This window comes from Mus caroli, unplaced genomic scaffold, assembly GCF_978045245.1.
Source record: "Mus caroli unplaced genomic scaffold, Mus_caroli_1 scaffold_13, whole genome shotgun sequence".
Taxonomy (NCBI): domain Eukaryota; kingdom Metazoa; phylum Chordata; class Mammalia; order Rodentia; family Muridae; genus Mus; species Mus caroli.
Genome location: NW_028227268.1, coordinates 16,787,614 through 16,809,968, shown reverse-complemented (window position 1 = coordinate 16,809,968; position 22,355 = coordinate 16,787,614). Strand labels below are relative to the sequence as shown.

General features: G+C 49.4%; 1 protein-coding gene across 2 annotated transcripts in view; it reads left to right on the top strand.

The window, feature by feature from the left end:
• Mrc2 (mannose receptor C-type 2) overlaps positions 1-22,355 on the top strand; it is a 58,704-nt gene that overhangs the window by 26,664 nt on the left and 9,685 nt on the right. For both annotated transcript variants that reach the window (XM_029484156.2, XM_021177266.2), the window contains exons 2-18: positions 6,970-7,371; positions 9,467-9,640; positions 9,775-9,939; positions 10,136-10,249; positions 10,688-10,831; positions 13,345-13,533; positions 13,699-13,853; positions 15,071-15,178; positions 17,195-17,310; positions 17,684-17,832; positions 18,636-18,853; positions 19,836-19,978; positions 21,111-21,213; positions 21,432-21,570; positions 21,692-21,727; positions 21,986-22,146; positions 22,243-22,310. In XM_029484156.2, the coding sequence (XP_029340016.1) occupies positions 6,970-7,371; positions 9,467-9,640; positions 9,775-9,939; positions 10,136-10,249; positions 10,688-10,831; positions 13,345-13,533; positions 13,699-13,853; positions 15,071-15,178; positions 17,195-17,310; positions 17,684-17,832; positions 18,636-18,853; positions 19,836-19,978; positions 21,111-21,213; positions 21,432-21,570; positions 21,692-21,727; positions 21,986-22,146; positions 22,243-22,310 (2,584 nt within the window). The remainder of the gene's footprint in view (positions 1-6,969; positions 7,372-9,466; positions 9,641-9,774; positions 9,940-10,135; positions 10,250-10,687; positions 10,832-13,344; positions 13,534-13,698; positions 13,854-15,070; positions 15,179-17,194; positions 17,311-17,683; positions 17,833-18,635; positions 18,854-19,835; positions 19,979-21,110; positions 21,214-21,431; positions 21,571-21,691; positions 21,728-21,985; positions 22,147-22,242; positions 22,311-22,355) is intronic.

Below are 22,355 nucleotides of genomic sequence, written 5' to 3'. Positions count from 1 at the left end.
TACAAGTTCCATCAGTCTGAGGGGCCTGGTCATCATCTGCAGTTTTCTCCTAGAATCCCAGTACAGCCTCACCTCAGGACTGAGTCCAAGGATAAGGGGTACACCCTAAGAGTCAAGGCATGACAAAGCCTGAAACCCAGCTTCCACAGGACCCACGTGATCCACTGTGAATGTAACTACCTGCCAAATGGATCTCAACATTCTTTATAGGAAGATTCAAAACCATCATATTCCCTCTAGCACACCATCTACAAGGCCCAACATGCAATAGAACACCCATGATAGCGGATATGAAATAAAACTTAGTAGACATGGGGGCTGGAGAGATGGCTCAGCTGTTAAGAACATTTGCTGCTCTTCCGGAAGACCCAGGTTTGGTTCCCAGCACCCACATGGCAGCTCACAACCACGGATAACTCTAGCTCTAGGGGATCCAGGATCCTTTTATGGTATCCTTAGGTACCACACGCATGGGATGTTCATGCATACACTCCGGAACACGTGTATACACATTAAATAAATAAATCTAAAAAAAACCAATTGGTGGATATTATCCACAGTGACTAGTAGATAATAAAAATTGCCAGAGCCAGGTGTGGTGGTGCACGCCTTTAATCCCAGCACTCGAGAGGCAGAGGCAGGCGGATTTCTGAATTTGAGGCCAGCCTGGTCTACAGAGTGAGTTCCAGGATAGCCAAGGCTACACAGAGAAACCCGGCCTGGAAAAACCAAAAAAATAAAAAAATTAAAAAGAAATTGCCAAGTAACATAGGAATCAAGTTCACAAATAACTCAGATGGGGGGGGGAATCAAAAGTATTGCAAAGAAAATTATAATCAAATCATAAAATAGAGGATAACTATGGTTTATTGGGAGATCAGAGAGCGTTCTGAAGAATATATATATTCTTCTGAAATGTGAGTTGTCAGGCGAAGGAAACAATGCAAGGGCCTTGAGACTGGAAACTAAATGGGCCAAGGAAATCAGCACAGCTTGAGTCAAGAGAGCTAGTGTGATCTAAACTCAGGCAGACAGTATGACTTCCGTATTAGAAATGTCATCACTCAGGTGTGTTTTAATGTGCTTTAAACACAGGGATCATCTTAGTTATGGCTTTATTTGCTGAGATAAAACACCATGAACAAGGAAACTTGGGGAGCAAAGGTTTATTTGGCTTAGGCGTCTACATCATTGTTCATCACTGAAGGCAGACAGGACAGGAACTCAAGGAGGGCAGGAAGCTGCAGGCAGGAGCTGAGGCAGAGCCCTTGGAGGGGTGCTGCTTACTGGCTTGCTCTTCATGGCTTGCTCAGCCTGACTTCTCATTGAACCACAAAGGACTGGGCTCTTCCCCGTCAATCGCTAATTAAGATAACGCCCTACAGGCTTGCTTACAGTGATCTTATGGAGGTATTTTCTCAGTTGAGGTTCCCTCCTCTCAGACAACCTTAGCTTGTGTCAAGTTGACAGCACGGTAGGACTTAGTGGCCCATAGTAAGGAGCTTGAGTTTTATTTGAAAAATGATGAATTGCTTTTGAAGGAATTTAAGTAAGCTATTGTTTCTTTTTTCTCTATTGCTATAAGCTCTCTCTCTTGCTCTCTCTCTCTCTCTCTCTCTCTCTCTCTCTGTCTCTCTCTGTGTGTGTATTTGTGTATTTACATGGTGTCTTAGTTAGGGTTTTATTGCTGTACACAGACACCATGACCAAGGCAAGTCTTAAAAATGACATTTAATTGGGACTGGCTTATAGGTTCAGAGGTTCAGTCCATTATCGTCAAGGTGGAAGCATGGCAGCCTCCAGGCAGGCATGGTGCAGGAGGAGCTGAGGGTTCTACATCTTCATTTGAAGGCAGCCAGGAACAGACTGAGCATTCTAAGGCAGCTAGGAGCAAGATCTCCAAGCCCACCCCCACAGTGACACACTTCCTCCAACAAGGCCACACCTTCTAATAGTGCCACTCCCTAGGACGAACATATGCAAACCATCACACATGGCAAATGCTACCAGCTGAACCATGTGCCTAGCTTCTCACTTTTTCTGTATGTGTGGTGCAGGAAATTTAACCCAGGACCTTGCTCACTCCTCCACTGAGGTACATCCCCAGCCTTTTATTTCAATATTTAAAAGCCAATTATATTTCACATATTTAGCTTTCTTTAAATATATTTAGTTTTATGCTGCATTGTTAGTATTTCTTTTTAGTTTGTTGTAAGTTTGTTGTAATTTGTCTAAACATGCTCATACTTTAAAAAAAATTTTTTTTTATTCTTTAACCTTTTTTTACAGTGCAGTCTTTATCCCCCTCCTGGTCTGCCCTCTGATTGTTCCACATCCCATACCTCCTCCCCCACTACTCGTCTCCAAGAGGCTGTCCCTACCCCCCAAGTTCCCCACCCCTACCCCACCAGACCTACCCACTCCCTGGGGACTTCAGTCTCTTGAGGGTTAGGTGCATCTTCTCTCACCGAGTCAAGACCTGGCAGTCCTCTGCTATATATGTTTTGGGGGCCTCATATCAGCTGGTATATGCTGCCTGGTTGGTGGCTCAGTGTCTGAGCAATCTCTGGGGTCCAGGTTAGCTGAGACTTCTGGTCTTCCTATAGGGTTGCCCGCTTCTTCCAGCTTTTCCTTCATTCAACCACAGGCATCACCTACTTCTGTCCATTGGTTGGATGTAAATATCTGCATCTGACTCTTTCAGCTGCTTGTTGGGTCTTTCGAAAGGCAGTCGTGCTAGGCCCCTTCTTGTGAGCACACACTATTAGCATCAGTAATAGTGTCAGGCCTCCCCTTGAGCTGGATCCACTTTGGGCCTGTCCCTGAACCCCCTTTTCCTCAGGCTGTTCTCCATTTTTGACCCTGCAGTTCTTTCAGACAGGAACAATTCTGGGTCAGAGTTTTTGACTATGGGATGGTAACTCTTGTCTCACTTGATGCCCTGTCTTTCTGCTGGAGGTGAACTCTACAAGTTCCCTCTCCCCACTGTAGGACATTTCATCTAAGGTCCCTCCCTTTGTGTCCTCAGAGTCTCTCACCTCCCAGGTCTTTGGTACATTCTAGAGGGTCCCCTCACCTCCTACCTTCCAAAGTTTTCTGTTTCCATTCTTTCTGCTTGCCCTCGGGGCTTCAGTCCTGTTCCCCCTACCAATGCCTGATTCCCCTCTTCCCCTCCATGTCCCCTTTCCCACCCAGGTCCCTCCCTCCCTCCCTCCCACTCCCCACCCTCATGATTGCTTTCTTCTCCCTCCCAGGTGGGATTGAGGCAACCTCACTTGGGCCCATCAGCTTGTTAACCTTCTTCAGTTCTGTGAATTGTATCCTGGATATTCTGTATATTTTTGGCTAATAATATTTTTCTTATAGTATATTTATTAACATTGATGAAAGCTCCCTTTATACTAAGGAATTAACCCTTTGCCTCTAATAAGTTACATGTAATTTTATAACATGATTTCTCTTTTTATTATTTGAGATAGGGTCTTCTGTAGCCAAGACCAACCTTGAACTCCTGGTCTTTTTGCCCTCACCTCCCAAGTGCTGGGATCACAGGTCTGTTTCACCATGCTTGCCTACCATTTGAGTTTGACTTTGCTTTTGACATTTATCTTGCCTTGAAAAACTCATGTGCCATGGAAACCATTCCTTTTCCTTTTGGCTTTCCGTGCTCCAATATTATATTAAGTTTTTCTAGAATACGTTTATACCTTTGGAAGGTCATGGTGAATGCATTCTAAGGGCTGGAGCACAAAAATAGACAGAATGTAGGGTTTGGACTGAAGAGACTGAGTCCAAATTGCAGCTCCATCTTTCACCAGCCTTGGGCCTGTGCTCACCAAATCCCTTCATCCTCTGCCTCTAACTCATAGACAATGTGTACCAGATCCAGTCCCAAACACTTTGCCTGTGTATCAGTTATTCTACTTACTATCTGAAGTCGTTTTACGATGGAGAACTCTGTCAGAAAGAGGTTAGGCTCTTGCCCAAGTTACCCATGCACTTCACAAGTTTTATCCTGGAGTGCTAGTACCTCGCTGTTGTAGTTTCTGTTGCTGCTATGAAGTGCCCTGACCAAAAATAACTTACAGGAAAGTTCTGCTCACAGTTCCAGGCTATAATCAATGACTTCAGGGAAGTCAGGGTAGCAGGAGCTTGCAGCAACTTGTCACATTATTAATGCATGTCTGTACTAAGCTCAATTTCTCCACTCTTAGGCCTTTCTGGATTCCTTGTCTAAGGAATGGCGCCGCCCATGTTGTGTGGGTCTTCCCATTTAAATTAATGGAAACAAGATAATTTCCCATAGACACTCACACAGGCCAGCCTGATCTAGATGGCCCTCTCACTGAGTCTCTTCTCAGTTGATTCTAGATTGTGTCAGAGTGGTATTTCAGACTAACCATCACAGTAGTGGATACAAACACTCTCTTCAGGCTGGAATGTGCCATAAGTGTGTGTTGTGTGCATAAGTGGCAGCCTGAGCACAAGAGGAGGGCGGTGAAGTGTGGGTGTTAGAGAGACCCAGGTTTGTTTACTGTCTGGGGGACACTGTAGAGGATGTTGTGTCTCCAAGCCACAGTCTTCTCTATCTTTTGTTTTCTTCCTTCTTTCTTTTCTCCCTTGAGATACCACTCATATTATAACATTGATCCACTTATAATGTGGTTAATTGGGTTTTAGAATATTCCCATGAGAATTTAATTCTAAAGCATTTTCATCATTCCTCCTACCCAAGAAATACCTTAAAAATGTTTTTAAGCAACCATTCCCTATTCCTATCCCCAGACTTTCACAAATCCATGTTAAGTTTTGTGTTTTCATCTGAAACTGTTGTGGGGTTAGGTTGGAATGTGTGCCTGTATATATGTGTGTGTGTGTATGCATGCGTGTGTGTGTGTGTGTGTGTGTATGCATGCGTGTGTGTGTGTATGCATGCGTGTGTGTATGCATGCGTGTGTGTGTGTGTATGCGTGCACATCTGTGTCTCATTGACTAAATTCTGATATCTTCAAACAAACAAACAAATAAGAGACAAAACCAAACCAGGCATTCAAGAGTTGTGTGGCTGTGTGGGTGTGGGGGGATGAGTGTTTCAGTTAGGAGGAAGGGAGGAGAGGTTGAGAAAGATCTAGAAGGATGAGCTCTAAGAAGCTGAGTCTGTGATGTAGACACCTCCATGAAAGCCTTGTAAGGTCTTCAGGAAGGTAGTCATTCTCCTTCATGTTCAAGACAGCCGAAGAACCCCTGTGGATGCCTGAAACCATAGTTAATGCCAGACCTGAAACACAATGTGTTTTTCTTACAAATACACGCTGGCGATAAAAGTTTAATTAATAAATTGGGCACAGTAAGAAATTAATGATAAGGGCTGGAGAGATAGCTCAGCGGTTAAGAGCACCGACTGCTCTTCCAAAGGTCCTGAGTTCAAATCCCAGCAACCACATGGTGGCTCACAACCATCCGTAATGAAATCTGACGCCCTCTTCTGATGTGTCTGAAGACAGCTACAGTGTACTTAGATATAATAATAAATAAATAAATCTTTTGTAAAAAAAGAAATTAATAATGAGGAAATAGGACAATTATAAAAGGACTTTAATGACAGCTATTTAAAATTTAAGGATTAGCCAGGTGGCAGTGGTGTACTTAAATCCCAGCACTCAGGAGGCAGAGGCAAAAGGATGTCTGTTAGTTCAAGGCCAGCCTGGTCTACAGAGCAAGTTGCAGGACAGCCAGGGCTACACAGAGAAATCCTATCTAAAAAAACAAAAAAACCTTAGGGATTATTTATTTCTAGAAATTTTCCATTTAATATCCTTGGACAGCAGTTTTTAGTAGATAACTGACACTGAAGAAAATGAAGCCACAGATAAAGGCACATGTATGTGTATAAAGCATCTGTATGTGTATGATGCCCATGTATGTGTATGAAGCCCATGTATGTGTATGAAGCACCTGTGTGTGTATGAAGCCCATGTATGTGTATGAAGCACCTGTGTGTGTAGGAAGCCCATGTATGTGTATGATGCCCATGTATGTGTATGAAGCACATGTATGTATATGAAGCATCTGTGTATGTATGAAGCACATGTATGTGTATAAAGCATCTGTATGTGTATGATGCCCGTGTATGTGTATGAAGCCCATGTATGTGTATGAAGCCCATGTATGTGTATGAAGCACCTGTGTGTGTATGAAGCCCATGTATGTGTATGAAGCACATGTATGTGTATGATGCCCATGTATGTGTATGAAGCACATGTATGTATATGAAGCACCTGTGTGTGTATGAAGCCCATGTATGTGTATGAAGCACTGTATATATATGAAGCATATGTATGTGTATGAAGCACCTGTGTGTGTATGAAGCCCATGTATGTGTATGAAGCACCTGTGTGTGTAGGAAGCCCATGTATGTGTATGATGCCCATGTATGTGTATGAAGCATCTGTGTGTGTATGAAGCACATGTATGTGTATGAAGCATCTGTGTGTGTATGAAGCCCATGTATGTGTATGAAGCACGTGTATATATATGAAGCATATGTATGTGTATGAAGCACCTGTGTGTGTATGAAGCACATGTATGTGTATGAAGCATCTGTGTGTGTATGAAGCCCATGTATGTGTATGAAGCATGTGTATATATATGAAGCATATGTATGTGTATGAAGCACCTGTGTGTGTATGAAGCATTGGATATGCTGTGTAGAGTTGGGTTTGATTTTAAAGGTGGGGCAGAGGCCTGGGTCCTGCTTCCAGGTGGATGTGGACTGAACAGGAATGGTCTGTGCCACCTCTGGGTACAGGGACAATAGTGGTGCCCTTCACTCTACCTTGAACAGTAACAGAGAGGACCAAGCGATTAACACATGAGACAAGTGCTGTTCGATGGCCAGTGGTTTGTAGTAGGCTTTAGCAGTTATCAAGGCCGAGGTATGATGACTTCCTGTCCTGCCTTTCCTTCCAGAACCTGATGTCTTCCTCATCTTCAGCCAGGGGATGCAGGGCTGTCTGGAGGCCCAGGGTGTGCAGGTCCGAGTCATCCCAGTCTGCAATGCCAGTCTTCCTGCCCAGCGCTGGAAGTGGGTCTCCCGGAACCGACTCTTCAACCTGGGTGCCACACAGTGCCTGGGTACAGGCTGGCCAGTCACCAACACCACAGTTTCCTTGGGCATGTATGAGTGTGACAGAGAGGCCTTGAGTCTTCGATGGCAGTGTCGTACACTAGGGGACCAGTTGTCCCTGCTTCTGGGGGCTCGTGCAAGCAATGCATCCAAGCCTGGCACCCTGGAGCGCGGTGACCAGACCCGCAGTGGCCATTGGAACATCTATGGCAGCGAAGAAGACCTATGTGCTCGACCTTACTATGGTAAGGGGCAAGGCAGGCAAGAAGTGCCAAAGTGATAGGTTTAGGATAGCAAGGCCTTTGACTGATGTCACTGTTTAATAAGAATACTTTTTAAATAATTAGTAAAATTAACTTCAAAGGGTTTAACTTACTTTTAAAAAAAATTAGTGTCTGGTGAGATGGCTCAGTCAATAAAGTGCTTGTCACATAAGGATGAGGTTAAATCCCAGAGTCTGCATAGAAAAGATATATGTATGGCAGCATGCCTATAATCCCAGCACTGGGAAGGCAGAGACAGGAGGATCCCCGGGCAGCCTTGCTGCCTCTATAAGCCCTAGGTTAATGAGAGAACCCAGGGTGTGCTGGATGGTGGTAATTCACACCTTTAATCCTACCACTCGGGAGGCAGAGGCAGAGGCAGAGGCAGAGGCAGAGGCAGAGGCAGAGGCAGAGGCAGAGGCAGAGGCAGAGGCAGAGGCAGAGGCAGAGGCAGAGGCAGAGGCAGAGGCAGAGGCAGAGGCAGAGGCAGAGGCAGGAGGCAGATAGATCTATGAGTTTGAAGCCAGCCTGGTCTACAGAGCAAGTTTTAGGAGTGACACAGAGAAACACTGTCTTGGATAATAAACAAGCAAACAGACAGACCAACAGACAGACAAACAGACCTATCATACATAGATAACCCAGATGGCAAAAAAAGCCGAAGCAAACATTGCAAATAAAATTATAATCCCATAAAATGGAGGATAGCTGGTTTCTTAGGAATTGTGACCTTTGTGACCTTTTTATTTTTTTCTTTCTCCTCTGAAATGTAAATCATCATCAGGAGAAGGAAGCATTGCAAAGTCTTGAAACTGGAGACAACCAAACAGGGGCATAGAGGTCGGTGCTGACATCTAGTATCAACAGGCACATACATGCATGTGAATACATACCTGCTATATGGAAATACCCATGTATGGGTGTGCACACAAATAAAATTAAAAATTTGGGGTCAGCAAAATGGCTCAGTGGATAAAGGTGTCTGCTGCTAGGGACCTACATGGTAGAAGTAGCGAACTCCTGAAAGTTGCCCTATCACACACACACACACACACACACACACACGGACACACTACATAGACTCACAGACTCACACAGACATACCACATAGACTCGCACACTCATACACAACCACAGACATACCAAATAAACGAATAAATAAGTAAATGTAATTAAAAATTTGAAGATTAAAGAGCAAAAATCAAGAAAAATTTAAAATTAGCTTGCACCATCCCATAAAGTGGCAGAGTACACACAGGCAAGGGTTCTCCCTGTGCCCAGGGAGAGTGGCGTTATGACAGGAAACGGGATGGCTATGGAAGCTAATCTGATTATTCTGGTAAAAGGCTAATGCTATAAAGAGGATTGCGCTGAGCCTCCAGTGTGTTAAGCCCAGTTAAGGGCCTTAGAGAGGTGACTTTTAAGACATGGCAGGCATTGTGGCTCAGGCTTCAGCAGGGCAGGAGCACTAAGGCCAGCCTTGACTGCACAGTGCATTGGAGTCCAACCTGGGCTATGTCTCAAAGAGAGGGGGAGGAAAGTGGGGCTGTAAGCACTTTGGACTGAGAGGAGATAGGAGAAGCGGCTAAGAGAGTCACTCCTTAGCTGTATGTGTCAGGGTGACAATAGAAACGTGTCACTGGGGCTGGTGAGATGGCTTCATGCATGAAGGTAACTGCCAAACCTGACAACCGGGGACCCCCGTAGTGGAAGGAGAGAGCCAGCTCCCAAAAGTTGACCTCTGACCTTTATATATTATGTGTCTCCCCTCTCCATAAAAAAATGCAATCAATTTTTAAAAATCCTGATAGCATATTAAAATAACTAAAAGAACTTAAGATTACACTGCTTATAAAGAGGGATGGCCTAAAGTTAAGTGCCTCTGCCTCCCGCTCACTCTCCAGAGCCATCTTGTGGCAGCACCACACAGGTTTTGCAGGTAGTTAATGGGGATCTTAGTCGCTCGAGAGCTTGTCACCAGATCCATCGTTGGACGGAGGAGGATTTTCACTGAGGGGTGAGGTGGGATGGACCTGTGGGGTTCCAGGCACCAAGGCACGGCTCTCTTCCCCTGTAGAGGTCTACACCATCCAGGGAAACTCCCACGGAAAGCCGTGCACTATCCCCTTCAAATACGACAACCAGTGGTTCCACGGCTGCACCAGCACTGGCAGAGAAGATGGGCACCTGTGGTGTGCCACCACCCAGGACTACGGCAAAGATGAGCGCTGGGGCTTCTGCCCCATCAAGAGTGAGAAGCCCTGGAGGGAGGCTGGTGATGAGGAGCTGGGATGGGGCTGGGGGAGACCCAGAGAGGGCTTAAGAACGGATGGTGTAGCTTGTGGGATTGTGGTGGGACCTCTGGTCCGTCTGTGGTGGTGGCAGGTAACGACTGTGAGACCTTCTGGGACAAAGACCAGCTGACTGACAGTTGCTACCAGTTTAACTTCCAATCCACACTGTCCTGGAGGGAGGCCTGGGCCAGCTGCGAGCAGCAGGGTGCAGACTTGCTGAGTATCACGGAGATCCACGAGCAGACCTACATCAACGGTGAGGTGAAGGGCAGCCCCCTGTGGCTGAGGTCTGACCCATGCGGGGGATGTGGGGGACTCCAGGAAGACTGAGATCAGCCCCTCCTTCTCTCACCACAAGACAGGACACACACCACCACTATTCCTGCCCCCCACACTCTTTCATCTTGGGGCGGGCAGGGATTCCCCGTCTCAGTAAGCACTCTTTCTGACAGGGCTCCTCACGGGCTACAGCTCCACGCTATGGATTGGCCTGAATGACCTGGATACCAGTGGAGGCTGGCAGTGGTCAGATAACTCACCGCTCAAGTACCTCAACTGGGAGAGTGGTGAGGCATGGGGACCCCGTGGACACTGGGCTTCCTTCTACCCTACTCTAGAGGTGGGAAGTCTGGGCTTCCGGCCTCTTCTGTGAAGTGCCATGGTATGAAATGGGAACTGCTTCTGCCCTCTCAGGTAGATGAGTCCTGGTCCAGGGCGTGGTGAGCAGATCTGGTTTTAGTCTCGTTCACAGCTCTTAGGCACATAGATGCACCCATAAACCCAGGGCCTGGGAGATAAGAGCTAAAGTTTACATTGCTGATTAGGGAGTTCAGTGTGGCATGACCCAGTGGTGCAATATACAAAGGTGGATGGAGGCTGGGCTTCTCTGGCTAATGCCGACATCCGGGGAAGTGGAGGGAGAGAAGAGGCTCAGAAGAGGGCTTGGAAGGGACCCAATTTGAGCTTCCCTCTCCTGGGGTGCTGGCACCCTGCCTGACCCACAGATCAGCCGGACAACCCAGGTGAGGAGAATTGTGGAGTGATCCGGACTGAGTCCTCAGGCGGCTGGCAGAACCATGACTGCAGCATCGCCCTGCCCTATGTTTGCAAGAAGAAACCCAACGCTACGGCTGAGCCCATCCAGCCAGGTGAGCCTGGTCACAAAGGGCTAAGGACATCAGGATCCCAGTCTGTTCAGCCTTTCTTATTCTACAGATACAAAGTGACTCTGGTTCTATTAATTATTCAGCTAGTCTGGAGAACTTGGAATGTGCCCTTAGTCATTGGGTGAACTCACTCTGGGAACTGTGTCAAAGGCTGGCAATATTCACCAGGCCCGGTAGAGACTGCAGTCTGATGGGGGAGAGGGGGTCACAGACATCTTAATACTTAGAATGCCCTGAGCTATGGGCTACCAAAATATGTAATAGACAGAGCTGGGGTGAGTGATTGAGCACCTGCGAGCTGAGGGTTTTATAAATGTGATGTTGGACTTGAGGTTTTCAGGTTGATAGTAAGTTTAAAAGACAGAAGGAGGGCTGGGGCAATAGCTCCGTTCTAGACCTGAAAGCATCCATATTGAAATACACCAGGTGTGATGGGAAAACCTGAATCGAAGTTCTGCTGAGGCAGAGACAAAAGGATCCCTGTGGTTTACTGACCTCCAGGTTAGCCTACTTGTTAAATTCCAGGACAGCAAGAGACTATAACAACAACAACAACAACAACAACAACAATAAGAGAAGGACCCCCAAGGAAAACCCTAGTTTGTCTTCTGGCCTCCACATGCACACGTTTGCACCTGCACGTGCACACAGAGGCAGAGGGAGGCGTGGGAGGGGAGCGATTCCAGCCATAGGAGCTGCCTGTTGGAACTGCTTGTCACTAAGGTATAGAGTTTAGGGGGAAGCAGACACCAGCCCAGCAGCACCTGGAGGCCTGTTAGCAATGCAGACTGGGAGGACCCGCCCCAGATTAACTGAATCAGAACCTGCATTTAACATGACACCCCCCTCCCTCGGGTGATTCATAAGCAGGGCGTTTGACGTGAGTGCAGAAAGGCAGGTTGCAGCCGGTCTCTGAAGTCTGAGTGGGACTGGGTAGCCCATGGGAACTTTCTGGCTTTTAAGCCTAAGAGTGTCTTGCTCAAAGGTATGATTGAGAGAGGTTAAGTCTGAGGGCCTCCTGAGAGAGATGGAGTGTGGGGTGATGGACAGGACCTGCTTTGGGGACTGCCCCTTCCTGACATGTGGCCTTGGCTCTCTGGGATGTAGAATCCTTATTTGCAAATTGAGAATGGATGCATTTCCTCTTGCAAAGTTAGTGTAAAGCTGGAGCCCTGGTTTGGCTTGGCCCAAGGAGTGTCTCTAAGGCTGGCATTTCCCAGGCAGTGTAAACAACAGGGGCTGCTGTGCTCCAGCTTCTGTGGCTGTGGGGCTGCTAAAGTAGAGATGTTCACAGGGAAAATATGGCGTGCCTGTGGAAACCTCCACAGAGAGGAAGACAGAGGGGACCCTGCAAGGACTCTTTCCCCTGTCACTTGTCTGGGGAAGCTCTCCTCCAGCCGCGAGGACCTAAACGCAAGTCTGTGGCTTGGATTTGCCTCCTTGCCCTCATTCAGCACCCCAGATGTTTGCAGAAGACCCATTCTAAGTGAATGGCCAGTCTCACTGTGAAGGACATGTCATTTCCAAAGCAGGGGACGCAGATCCCTTTCTTCCCACGGGATCCTGGGACTTGAATAGCTACTAAGATCTGTCCTGGGCTGCAGCACAGTCATAACTCATTGGCTAATGAAGGGTGACTGCTATCTCTTACACCGTGGAGCTCCCCTGTCCCCTTTCTCAGCCCACCTTGAGGAGTCTCTAGTCAGAGGCATGGCTGGAATACCCCTCAGTTGACCGGGATGGAGCTGGTCTCAGAATGCTAATCTGGGGCAGTGCATAGCAAAGGCTCACATCCTCACTCCTGCCTAGTCAGAAATCCTGCCCGAGCCTGATTTTGTGGGTGGCTTGATGAAATTTTGTTTTCTTCTGCCAAGACCCAAGTGAGGACTTGTTCGCTTCAGTTGCCCTTAAACTCCAGTCCCTAGCAGATTAAACCCCCAAAGCACCTCTGTGGGTGCAGGGGAGGGACTTCAGAAGCAAGAAGAGGTGTGGAGAGGGAAGGAGCTAGTGAGTGACTCTAGAAAGGGGATGTGACCAGTCTGCTAGACTTTATGGGCCCTGCAATGTTCCTGGCTGCTCTCCCCACCTCTGGTCAGACTGGGCCTCACTATCACCCAAGACTCCTTTCCCTTGTTTCTTTTATCCAAGACTGCAGAGGTCAACACAGAGGGGGTGCTCTGTGGATCTGTTTGATGGAGGCTTTAAATGAATAAATGCTAAGCATAGTGTCCTTGTGCTAAGCTTGATTGTCGTAGCAGAAAACCCTATTTACTGTAGATACTGACTTAGGAGGCTAGTGCATCCCACCACTTGCCCATCTCTCGCTGAGAGACTCAGCCAGAGATGGTCTGGCTATATATCTGCTATTCCTGGGTTTTAAATATCCTAAGGCTATTGTCATGAAGAAGGCAGATGTGACAGATGAGACAGGTTAGGGATAGCGGGTGTGACACACATTGGATTCTGTCTGAGCACTTCCATGTGCCTCTCCACAGACAGGTGGACCAACGTCAAGGTGGAGTGTGACCCCAGCTGGCAGCCCTTCCAGGGCCACTGCTACCGCCTGCAGGCCGAGAAGCGCAGCTGGCAGGAGTCCAAGAGGGCGTGTCTGCGGGGTGGGGGCGACCTCCTTAGCATCCACAGCATGGCTGAGCTGGAGTTCATCACCAAACAGATCAAGCAAGGTGAGGGGCTGCTTGGCCTTAGTACTGGGTGGAGGCGAGCGAGGGTCTGTATGTCTAATCCCTTCCTACCTAGAAAGCACAAAGAATTTTCTTTCCTTCATTGCCAGCCTGGGGCTGACCTCCAGTCTTCTCCCTTTCCTTCTCTCCTGCCCTCCTGTACTCCAGAGGTGGAGGAGCTATGGATTGGCCTCAATGATTTGAAACTGCAGATGAATTTTGAGTGGTCTGACGGGAGCCTCGTGAGCTTCACCCACTGGCACCCTTTTGAGCCCAACAACTTTCGTGACAGCCTGGAGGACTGTGTCACCATCTGGGGGCCGGTGAGACTTTCCTTTCTCATAATAGCACCAAAGCACCCCCTCCACCCACATGCTCCCAGCCTCGTCCCCCCACCCCCCACTGAAAAGTAACTGTCTATTATCAGCCCGTATGTACCCCAGGCCCCTCCTTTCCACAGGACCGCCTGGCAGGGTTAGAGCCCCACCTTCACCCCCACAGCTAAGTCACCTGCAGGGCTGGGAGAGCTAATTTTCCAGAAGCCTTAGGCAAGCATGGCGGGCCCATTTTTGATCTCTTGCCAGCTGTCCCTTCCTACCAGCAGATGGCACCAGAACCCACGCAATGGCGTAGCTGAGCGAGCAAGGCCACTGGGTTCCAGCCCTTGCCCTCCAGGACCTTTCTCTGCTCAGGGTTCTGTCTTCTCAAGAAATCATGGATGATTGTTGCTTTGCCATGCCTTGACTCAGACCCGGGGGTGGGGGTGGGGGGCAGAGTGGAAACTGAGGCAGGGTTTTGACAGAGAAGAGCCCTGAGGCCTGGGCAGAGTCTCCTGCTTTCACACGAGGTCCCAGGGCCTAAGCAGCAGATCTGCTTGCACAAAGGGATTCTATTTAAAAATTTAAATGATTCGGTGAGCGTCTTCTATGTGCCAGGAGTCTCCTGATTAATGAGATGAACAGATGCTGTGCTGTCAGGGTGGGGTGTAAAGGCAGACTCTGTGCTGACTGGGAGGCCCCAGGGCCCAATTCCTCGTCACCATCTGAGATTCAGGTCTGGGCACACCAGCCTTTACTCTCCCGACTTCTTCAGTAGTCCCAGGGAATAAAACCTATGGGCTTAGTTTTCACAGTTCAATTACCTAAGATTATCCACAATCCAAAGTAACCAGATAGAGAATTTCACGCCTGGTACCTGTGAAGGTCAGAAGATGGCACCAGATCCACCCAGAGCTGGAGTTAGAGATGTTGTGAGCCATCTTGTAGGTGCTAGGAATTGAACCTGGGTCCTCCGGAAGAGCAGCTAGTATTCCCAACTGCTGAGCCATCTCTCCGGAGGCCTCTGAACGATTTGATTTTTCCTCTACCTGCGAAGCCTATTGAACTAACTCTGCTCTCTCCATTCAACAGCCTGGGACATAGAAAATGAGGCTGCTTGCTAGGAATCACACAGCAAGTTCAGGTTCAGGTCTAGAAAATGGGCTAGAAAACTTGGGTGGAGTGAGAGATTTGGGGTGAGTCTTCTTGATCCTGTGTCGTAGGAAGGACGCTGGAACGACAGTCCCTGTAACCAGTCCTTGCCATCCATTTGCAAGAAGGCAGGCCGGCTGAGCCAGGGTGCTGCCGAGGAGGACCACGGCTGCCGGAAGGTGAGGGTGTTTTTAAAACTGCCCAAGGTGGAGTCAGCCCCAGGGGCTCCCTGGGTGGGTGGGGAGAGACGGCAGAAACCCTGCAGCCTTGCCCAGCATCCTCTTGGCTTCCCAAGAGGGAAGGTTGCCCCTTTCTGAGGGTGTGTCTTTGGGGGACAGAGAGTGGAGTGGGGCCTTGGGGGAGAAGTAGAGGGCCCCCCACCCCAGCTCCAGGTCTCTTTCCACAGTTGAGTTTGAGGAAGCCAAATTGTCAAGCGTGGTCCAGTCACTGTAGGAGTAGGCGGGGCAGTGGGCTGGCTCTGTGCACCCCAGTCCTCTCTCTTCAGTGCACCAGTCTGATGGTAGAGTGTGTTTGGCTGTCTTCTCTGGAGGAGAGAGGCCACACAGTGGGGAGAACTTTCTCCCTCCTCATCCTTTAGCCCACTGGGCTCCAGCAGAGTTTTGGGTAAATAAGGGGGGGCTGTGAGTTGTGAAGGAGGGTGAGTATGTGACAGGCCTTCTTTACCCTGCTTGGCCTCCCTCGCACACTCCTTCCCTCCCCAGGAACATCCCACCAGACTCCACTCTGCAGAGTCCCGAGGTCCACCCAGCCCTCTCTTTGTCCTCCATCTGTCCGTAGCTTCTCAGCTCTGGTGTCCAAGTCGGATGCTATTTTTTCCTAATGTTGATTCTTTTTTTTTTTTTTTTTTTGGTCTTTTTGAGACAGGGTTTCTCTGTGTAGCCCTGGCTGTCCTGGAACTCACTCTGTAGACCAAGCTGGCCTCGAACTCAGAAATCCACCTGCCTCTGCCTCCCGAGTGCTGGGATTAAAGGCATGTGCCACACCACACAGGGCTCTAATGTTGATTCTTTATCTTATTTTTAAATTAGTCATCATTACGCTTGTGCATATCGTATGAGCGTGTGGCATGCACATGTCAGAATGCGCCCGTGCGCGCATGCGCACGAGTAGAGGCCAGAGGCCAGCTTTTGGGGTCAGTTCTCTCCTTTAACCGTGGGATCTGTGTGTCAAACTCAGATCAGTGTAACAAAGGCCTTTACCCTCTGTGCCACCTTGCCAGCACCTGGTTATTTTATGTATTCTATTTCCATGATTGTGTGTGTACATGGGTAAATTCTTATGTGTGTGTGCCCATGCACATGTGTATATGTGTTCATGTTGGGGCCAAAGGTCAGCCTCCTTATTTTGAGACAGGGTCTCTCATTGGACTGGGTCTCCCCAGTAGGTTAGGTTGGCTGAGCAGCAGATCTTCCAGGATCCGCCTGCCTTCTGCTCCTCAACGCTGAGGATAAAAGCACAGGCTGCCACACCTGCTTTTTCCATGAGTGCTGGGGATCCAAACTCAGGACCACGTGCTTGCTTAGCAAGCACTTTACCAACTGAGCCATCTCCTCAGCCCGACTGTTTTTGTTTTGTTGTTTTCTTCCTTCCTTCCTTCCTTCCTTCCTTCCTTCCTTCCTTCCTTCCTTCCTTCCTTCCTTCCTTCCTTTCTTTCTTTCTTTCTTTCTTTCTTTCTTTCTTTCTTTCTTTCTTTCTTTCTTTCTTTCTTTCTTTCTTTCTTTCTGTTTCTTCCTTCCTTCCTTCCTTCCTTCCTCTCTCTCTCTCTCTCTCTCTCTCTCTCTCTCTCTCTCTTTCTCTCTCTCTTTTTCTTCCTGTACCGAGGATTGAACCCAAGGCCCCACATGTGCTATAAATGTGTTTTTATCACTGAGGTATATACCCAGCTTCTTGGTTTAAATGCTACTTGTTTCTCTAAACCACACCTTATGCAGGTCCATCAGCTACCCACAACAGCATTTCCACCCTGATCCAACAGTTGTTGGTCATGGTAGGGAGAGCTAAGAGTAACCAGATGCAGAACTTAGTACAGGCATCGCTCTCTGGCGCCAAATCAGTCCCCTCTGTCCTGCATATAGACAGGGGCATCCTGATGTGACCCCTGCTCAAGCATTGGCAGGTAAGGGTGGCATCTTCCTCTCACAGACACCCCTCTTCTGCCCTCTCTCTTGAGCCAGGGTTGGACGTGGCATAGCCCATCCTGCTACTGGCTGGGAGAGGACCAAGTGATCTACAGTGATGCCCGGCGCCTGTGTACTGACCATGGCTCTCAGCTGGTCACCATCACCAACAGGTAGAGAGGGTGGACAGAAGTCCTGGCCAGCCATCTCCCATGACCTGGGCTGATGGGATGATATTCTGGCATCCTGCCCAGAGGGACCCAGCATCCTTTGAACCTCAGTGTGCCCCAGACACTGTATTTAAGCTATCCCAGGGTAGGGTAGGAGAGGGATAGACGGTTCAGGTTTGGACTGAATGGCCAAGGAAGAGTGTGGGCAGTAGTGGGAATCTGGTTACTGAGTGAGTTCTTTGGATCCCCGTTTCCCTGGGCACATTCCTGGGTGTGCACAGTACCTGAGCTTCTGGGATGGGGTATCAGCCTTGTGGTTCAGGGCTTGTGGGAAGCCACTAGTAAGTGCCGTGCCTTGACTGGCTCGTTTCTGAAGGTTTGAGCAGGCCTTCGTCAGCAGCCTCATCTATAACTGGGAGGGCGAATACTTCTGGACAGCCCTGCAAGACCTCAACAGTACTGGCTCCTTCCGTTGGCTCAGTGGGGATGAAGTCATATATACCCATTGGAATCGAGACCAGCCTGGTGAGCCCTTAACACCCTGTTTGACTAGCCTTGAAGCAGGGTGGCTGTGGTGGACCCAGAGCTGTGTCAGGACTTAGGGTGAGGCCTTCTTGGAAAGCTGTTCCGTGTGACCTGCTAGCTCTGGAGCCCGTGGACCTCCTCAGCCCCTTGGCACTGCTGTTTGCCAGCGGGGCCTTCTCTGAGCCCTGGTTTCTTCATCTTAAATGGGGATAATGAGGTATTCCTTATAGAGCTGATGTGAGGCTTAAATATCTATGTAGCTATGGAAGGGGTCACATATGCAATGTGCACACTATTAGTATCTGTTCAAGTTTCACATTCATTGTCTTTTTTCTTTTTCTTGAGAAAGGGTCTCACTATGTATGTAGCTCAGGCTGGCTCTGCAGCAATCCTCCTGCCTTAGTCCCTTGAATACTGGGATTATAGGTGTGTACCATTTCACCTAGCTTCAGTCTCCTCCTCTTCCTTCTCCTTCTTCCTCTTCTTTTTTTTGAGACAGGGTTTCTCTGTGTAGACCTGGCTGTCCTAGAACTCACTCTGTTGAAGAGGTTGGCCTCAAACTCAGACATCCTCCTGAGAGCTGAGATTAAAGGCACGGACTACCACTGCCTGGCTCAGTATTGTTCGCAACTTTCCTACAACCTAATGGGGTGTATAGTGAGATAGGCTCAGAAAGGCTAAGTTTCCCCACACTGTAAGTAGTCATTGACTAGGACTCTGCCTCATGCATCCCCCTCCCCCATTTGAGTGCTGACCCTCCCCCCAGCTTGTCCCTGTAGAGACAAGTTCTTTCTCCTTCTCAGGGTACAGACGTGGGGGCTGTGTGGCTCTGGCCACTGGCAGTGCCATGGGACTGTGGGAGGTGAAGAACTGCACATCGTTCCGGGCTCGCTACATCTGCCGACAGAGCCTGGGCACACCGGTCACACCGGAGCTGCCTGGGCCAGACCCCACGCCCAGCCTCACTGGCTCCTGTCCCCAGGGCTGGGTCTCAGACCCCAAACTCCGACACTGCTATAAGGTGGGGACACCCTATTGGCATGGTGGGGGTGGGGAAGAGGGAAGACAGGAGCTCTGAGGAAGTTCAGCTGGGGGGGGGGACCTAGGGACCATCACGACCCGGAAGTGCCAGCCTAGATGGCAGACCAGAGTAATTGCCGACGAGGAATTTGCCTGTGGGTTCCGAGGCTTGATCTGTAGTAAGGGTTTGGTAGATGTGTGAAGAGTTGAGGGAGCCAGACCCCAGAGTGTTCTTTGGATCCCCAGGGGAGCCCACTAAAAAGAGAATCTCCTAGTACAGCCTGGGCAAGACTGTGGGTTCTGTCCCTAGTACCTCTTCTGGGTGCCAAGCGGAGGTTTGGATTTGAAAGGTCTGGGTAAGGCCTGGTGATTTGCCAAGCTTGGGGGCCAACAGTCCGTTTTTGTTGTTTGAAATTTTAAGATTTGCTTTTGAGACATTGTCCTGCCCTGCAGAAGTCAGGCTAGCCTCAGCTCTTGGCAGGCCTGCTTTAGCCTCCCAAGTGCTGATACAGGCATAAGCTGCTATGTCCAGCTTCTCTTGTGTAGCCCAGGCTGGCCTCAAACTCACTATGTGGTTGAGGATAACCTTGAACTTCGACCTTTTGCCTCTACTTCCCAAAGTACTAGGATTGCCTGTATCTGCCACAATGCCTGGCTTCCAAGGCCTTTTAATATACATATGTAATATATATTATATATTAATATATAATATATATCTAATATATATTATATTATATATAATGTAATATATATATTACATATAGAAACTGAAGCCCAGGGGGAAAGAAGTCCTGTCTTCAGTCAGTTGTGGCTCTGCTGGGTTTAGAGCCCAACTGAAAGTCTGAAGATGAGGTCCAGGGACTCTCGCCAGGGGCTGACAGCGGCCCTGGCCTTCCTGAGATAGAACTGTCTTTAGCATGGGGAGGTGGCAGACGCCCTCTGGCCCACGGCCATAGCTGAGACAGCGGGCTCTGCTCCTGCAGGTGTTCAGCTCGGAGCGGCTGCAGGAGAAGAAGAGTTGGATTCAGGCCCTGGGGGTCTGCCGGGAGTTGGGGGCCCAGCTGCTGAGTCTGGCCAGCTATGAGGAGGAGCACTTTGTGGCCCACATGCTCAACAAGATCTTTGGGTACTGAATGGGCGTGGTGGCCTGCACTTGGGTGGGGGCAGGCGTGGCTGCCAGATTCTGGGTTCTGTCACGCTTGGGATCAGAAGGCGGGGTGTTGACGGTGCCCTTAGAAGGCCCAGCTGAGGCTTGGAATGACCTGCGTCTGTCAGTCATGCCAGAAGCATCCTGTTTCTGTCAAGTTGCCATGGTCCCCTGGAATCTTGGTTGGATGCACGGGGTGACCCACTTATAGGAGATCCTGTTGCTAAGCAGTGTCACACAGCCAGCAACGTCCTTGCAGACACAGTTCCCATCTCAGGTGCACCACCCCCACTCCTCGAGACCCGCCCCCTCAATAAACCATCCTGAGAGACAAGGAGAAAAGCCGAAACTGTTCAGGCAAGGGGTGAGGGATGGGTCCAGATCCCATCTTTGCCACGGAGGCACTGAGGACTGTAATTTATGGCACATGGCGTTGTAATCAATTACTATCAGTGAAAAAAATTTTTCCAAGTAGACCCAGGTTCCCTGAGATCTTCATTTTGGGGACATTTCCTCCCAGAGGTCAGGGTTTTATCAGCCTGACTGGTAACTACGGCAACACGTGTTCACCACTCTTTTCAGCTCATCACGCGGATGGTGTTCACATCCCGGCACCCTGTTCCTCACGCATCCCCAGTGTTCTCGTGTTGGACCCATAAGTTAAGTTGTGTGTTCACTGTCACGGTGGGTCCGTGATGAAACACGATCCAAATCCAGGTTTTCTGAGTTCCAGATCCTTACATTTCTCCCACACCCATAGGCCCAGCAACTTCCTAAATTCCCCAAGCAAAAAGGAGTGCAGACTCCTGCAGACAGGTCAAGGGCCAGGGAGGCAGGCTACTGATTTTTGAGTTAAGCAGGGCAACTGCTCTAGCTCACCTTGTCTCTAGGGAGGGAATTTCAGAGAAAACACATACACACACAAATACACACACATACTACACACACACACACACACACACACACTACAGTGCTTTCGGACATCAGGTTGCAATGTCAACTGTGAAGGCTTCAGGCACCGGAGACTGCCCGACAGAGAGCTGGCATCGGCCGGGTGCTAGACTTGGTCCCCAGCTGCTCTCACCTCCCTTCTCTTCCATCCCCACCCAAGTGAGTCAGAGCCTGAGAGCCATGAACAGCACTGGTTTTGGATTGGCCTGAACCGCAGAGACCCTAGAGAGGGTCACAGCTGGCGCTGGAGCGATGGTCTAGGGGTGAGGAGCCATGGAGGAGGCAGGATGGGGAGGTGGGTCGGACTTGGTTGTAGGTGGGCACCCGCTGGGGTATAGCAGGGCCTGACATGGGCAGGGGGTTTGGCCAGTGTGAGTAGGTTAAAAGTAATTGGGTTATGGACTGGACACTCGCCCGGCTTGGCGGTTCTCAGTTCAGCCCGGGCTTCTTGGTTACCTGTGCATAATCCCTCTCTTTCCAGTTTTCCTACCACAATTTTGCCCGGAGCCGACATGATGACGATGATATCCGAGGCTGCGCAGTGCTGGACCTGGCCTCCCTGCAGTGGGTAGCCATGCAGTGCCAGACACAGCTTGACTGGATCTGCAAGATCCCTAGAGGTTGGATGTGGTAGTAAGTGGGGCGGGGTGGGACAGATGCTAGACAAGGGCTTTGAAGCAAGGAATTTGGGGGAATCCAGCTCCCCTCTACCCTGACATTTTTGGCCCTGTTGTTTTGTAGGTGTGGATGTGCGGGAACCAGACATTGGTCGACAAGGTGAGGCCCCCCAGACTACCTGATCCCTACCTTTGCCCAGAATAAAACTAAACAGGTCACCCCAAAAGAGACTCAGTTAGAACTGAGCACCCATTGCTCTGCTTTCTGGTTTGTGAAAGGAGGATCAAGCCAGGGGCCTGTCCCAGGTTTATCTTTGCAAGCCACTTGTTGCAGCCCTGGCTTTGTCCGAGCCCAGAGCTTTCAAGGGCCTACAGAGTGGCCTGGCATCTGCTCCCACTGCTGTTGCTGCTCCCACAGGTCGTCAGGAGTGGGTACGCTTTCAGGAGGCTGAGTACAAGTTTTTTGAGCACCACTCCTCGTGGGCACAGGCACAGCGCATCTGTACCTGGTTCCAGGCAGAGCTGACCTCCGTTCACAGCCAGGCAGAACTGGACTTCCTGGGGCAAAACCTGCAGAAGGTAGGCGTGAGAGACAGCAAGTATTATGGGCTGGGAAAGGACCAAGGTTGAGGACAAGGGAGCCGCTCACCTTGACCCGCCTGCCTCCTTCCCCAGCTGTCCTCAGACCAGGAGCAGCACTGGTGGATCGGCCTGCACACCTTGGAGAGTGACGGACGCTTCAGGTGGGAGTACTAGTGAGCAGCAGGTGTGGGAGGGAGCACACGTGG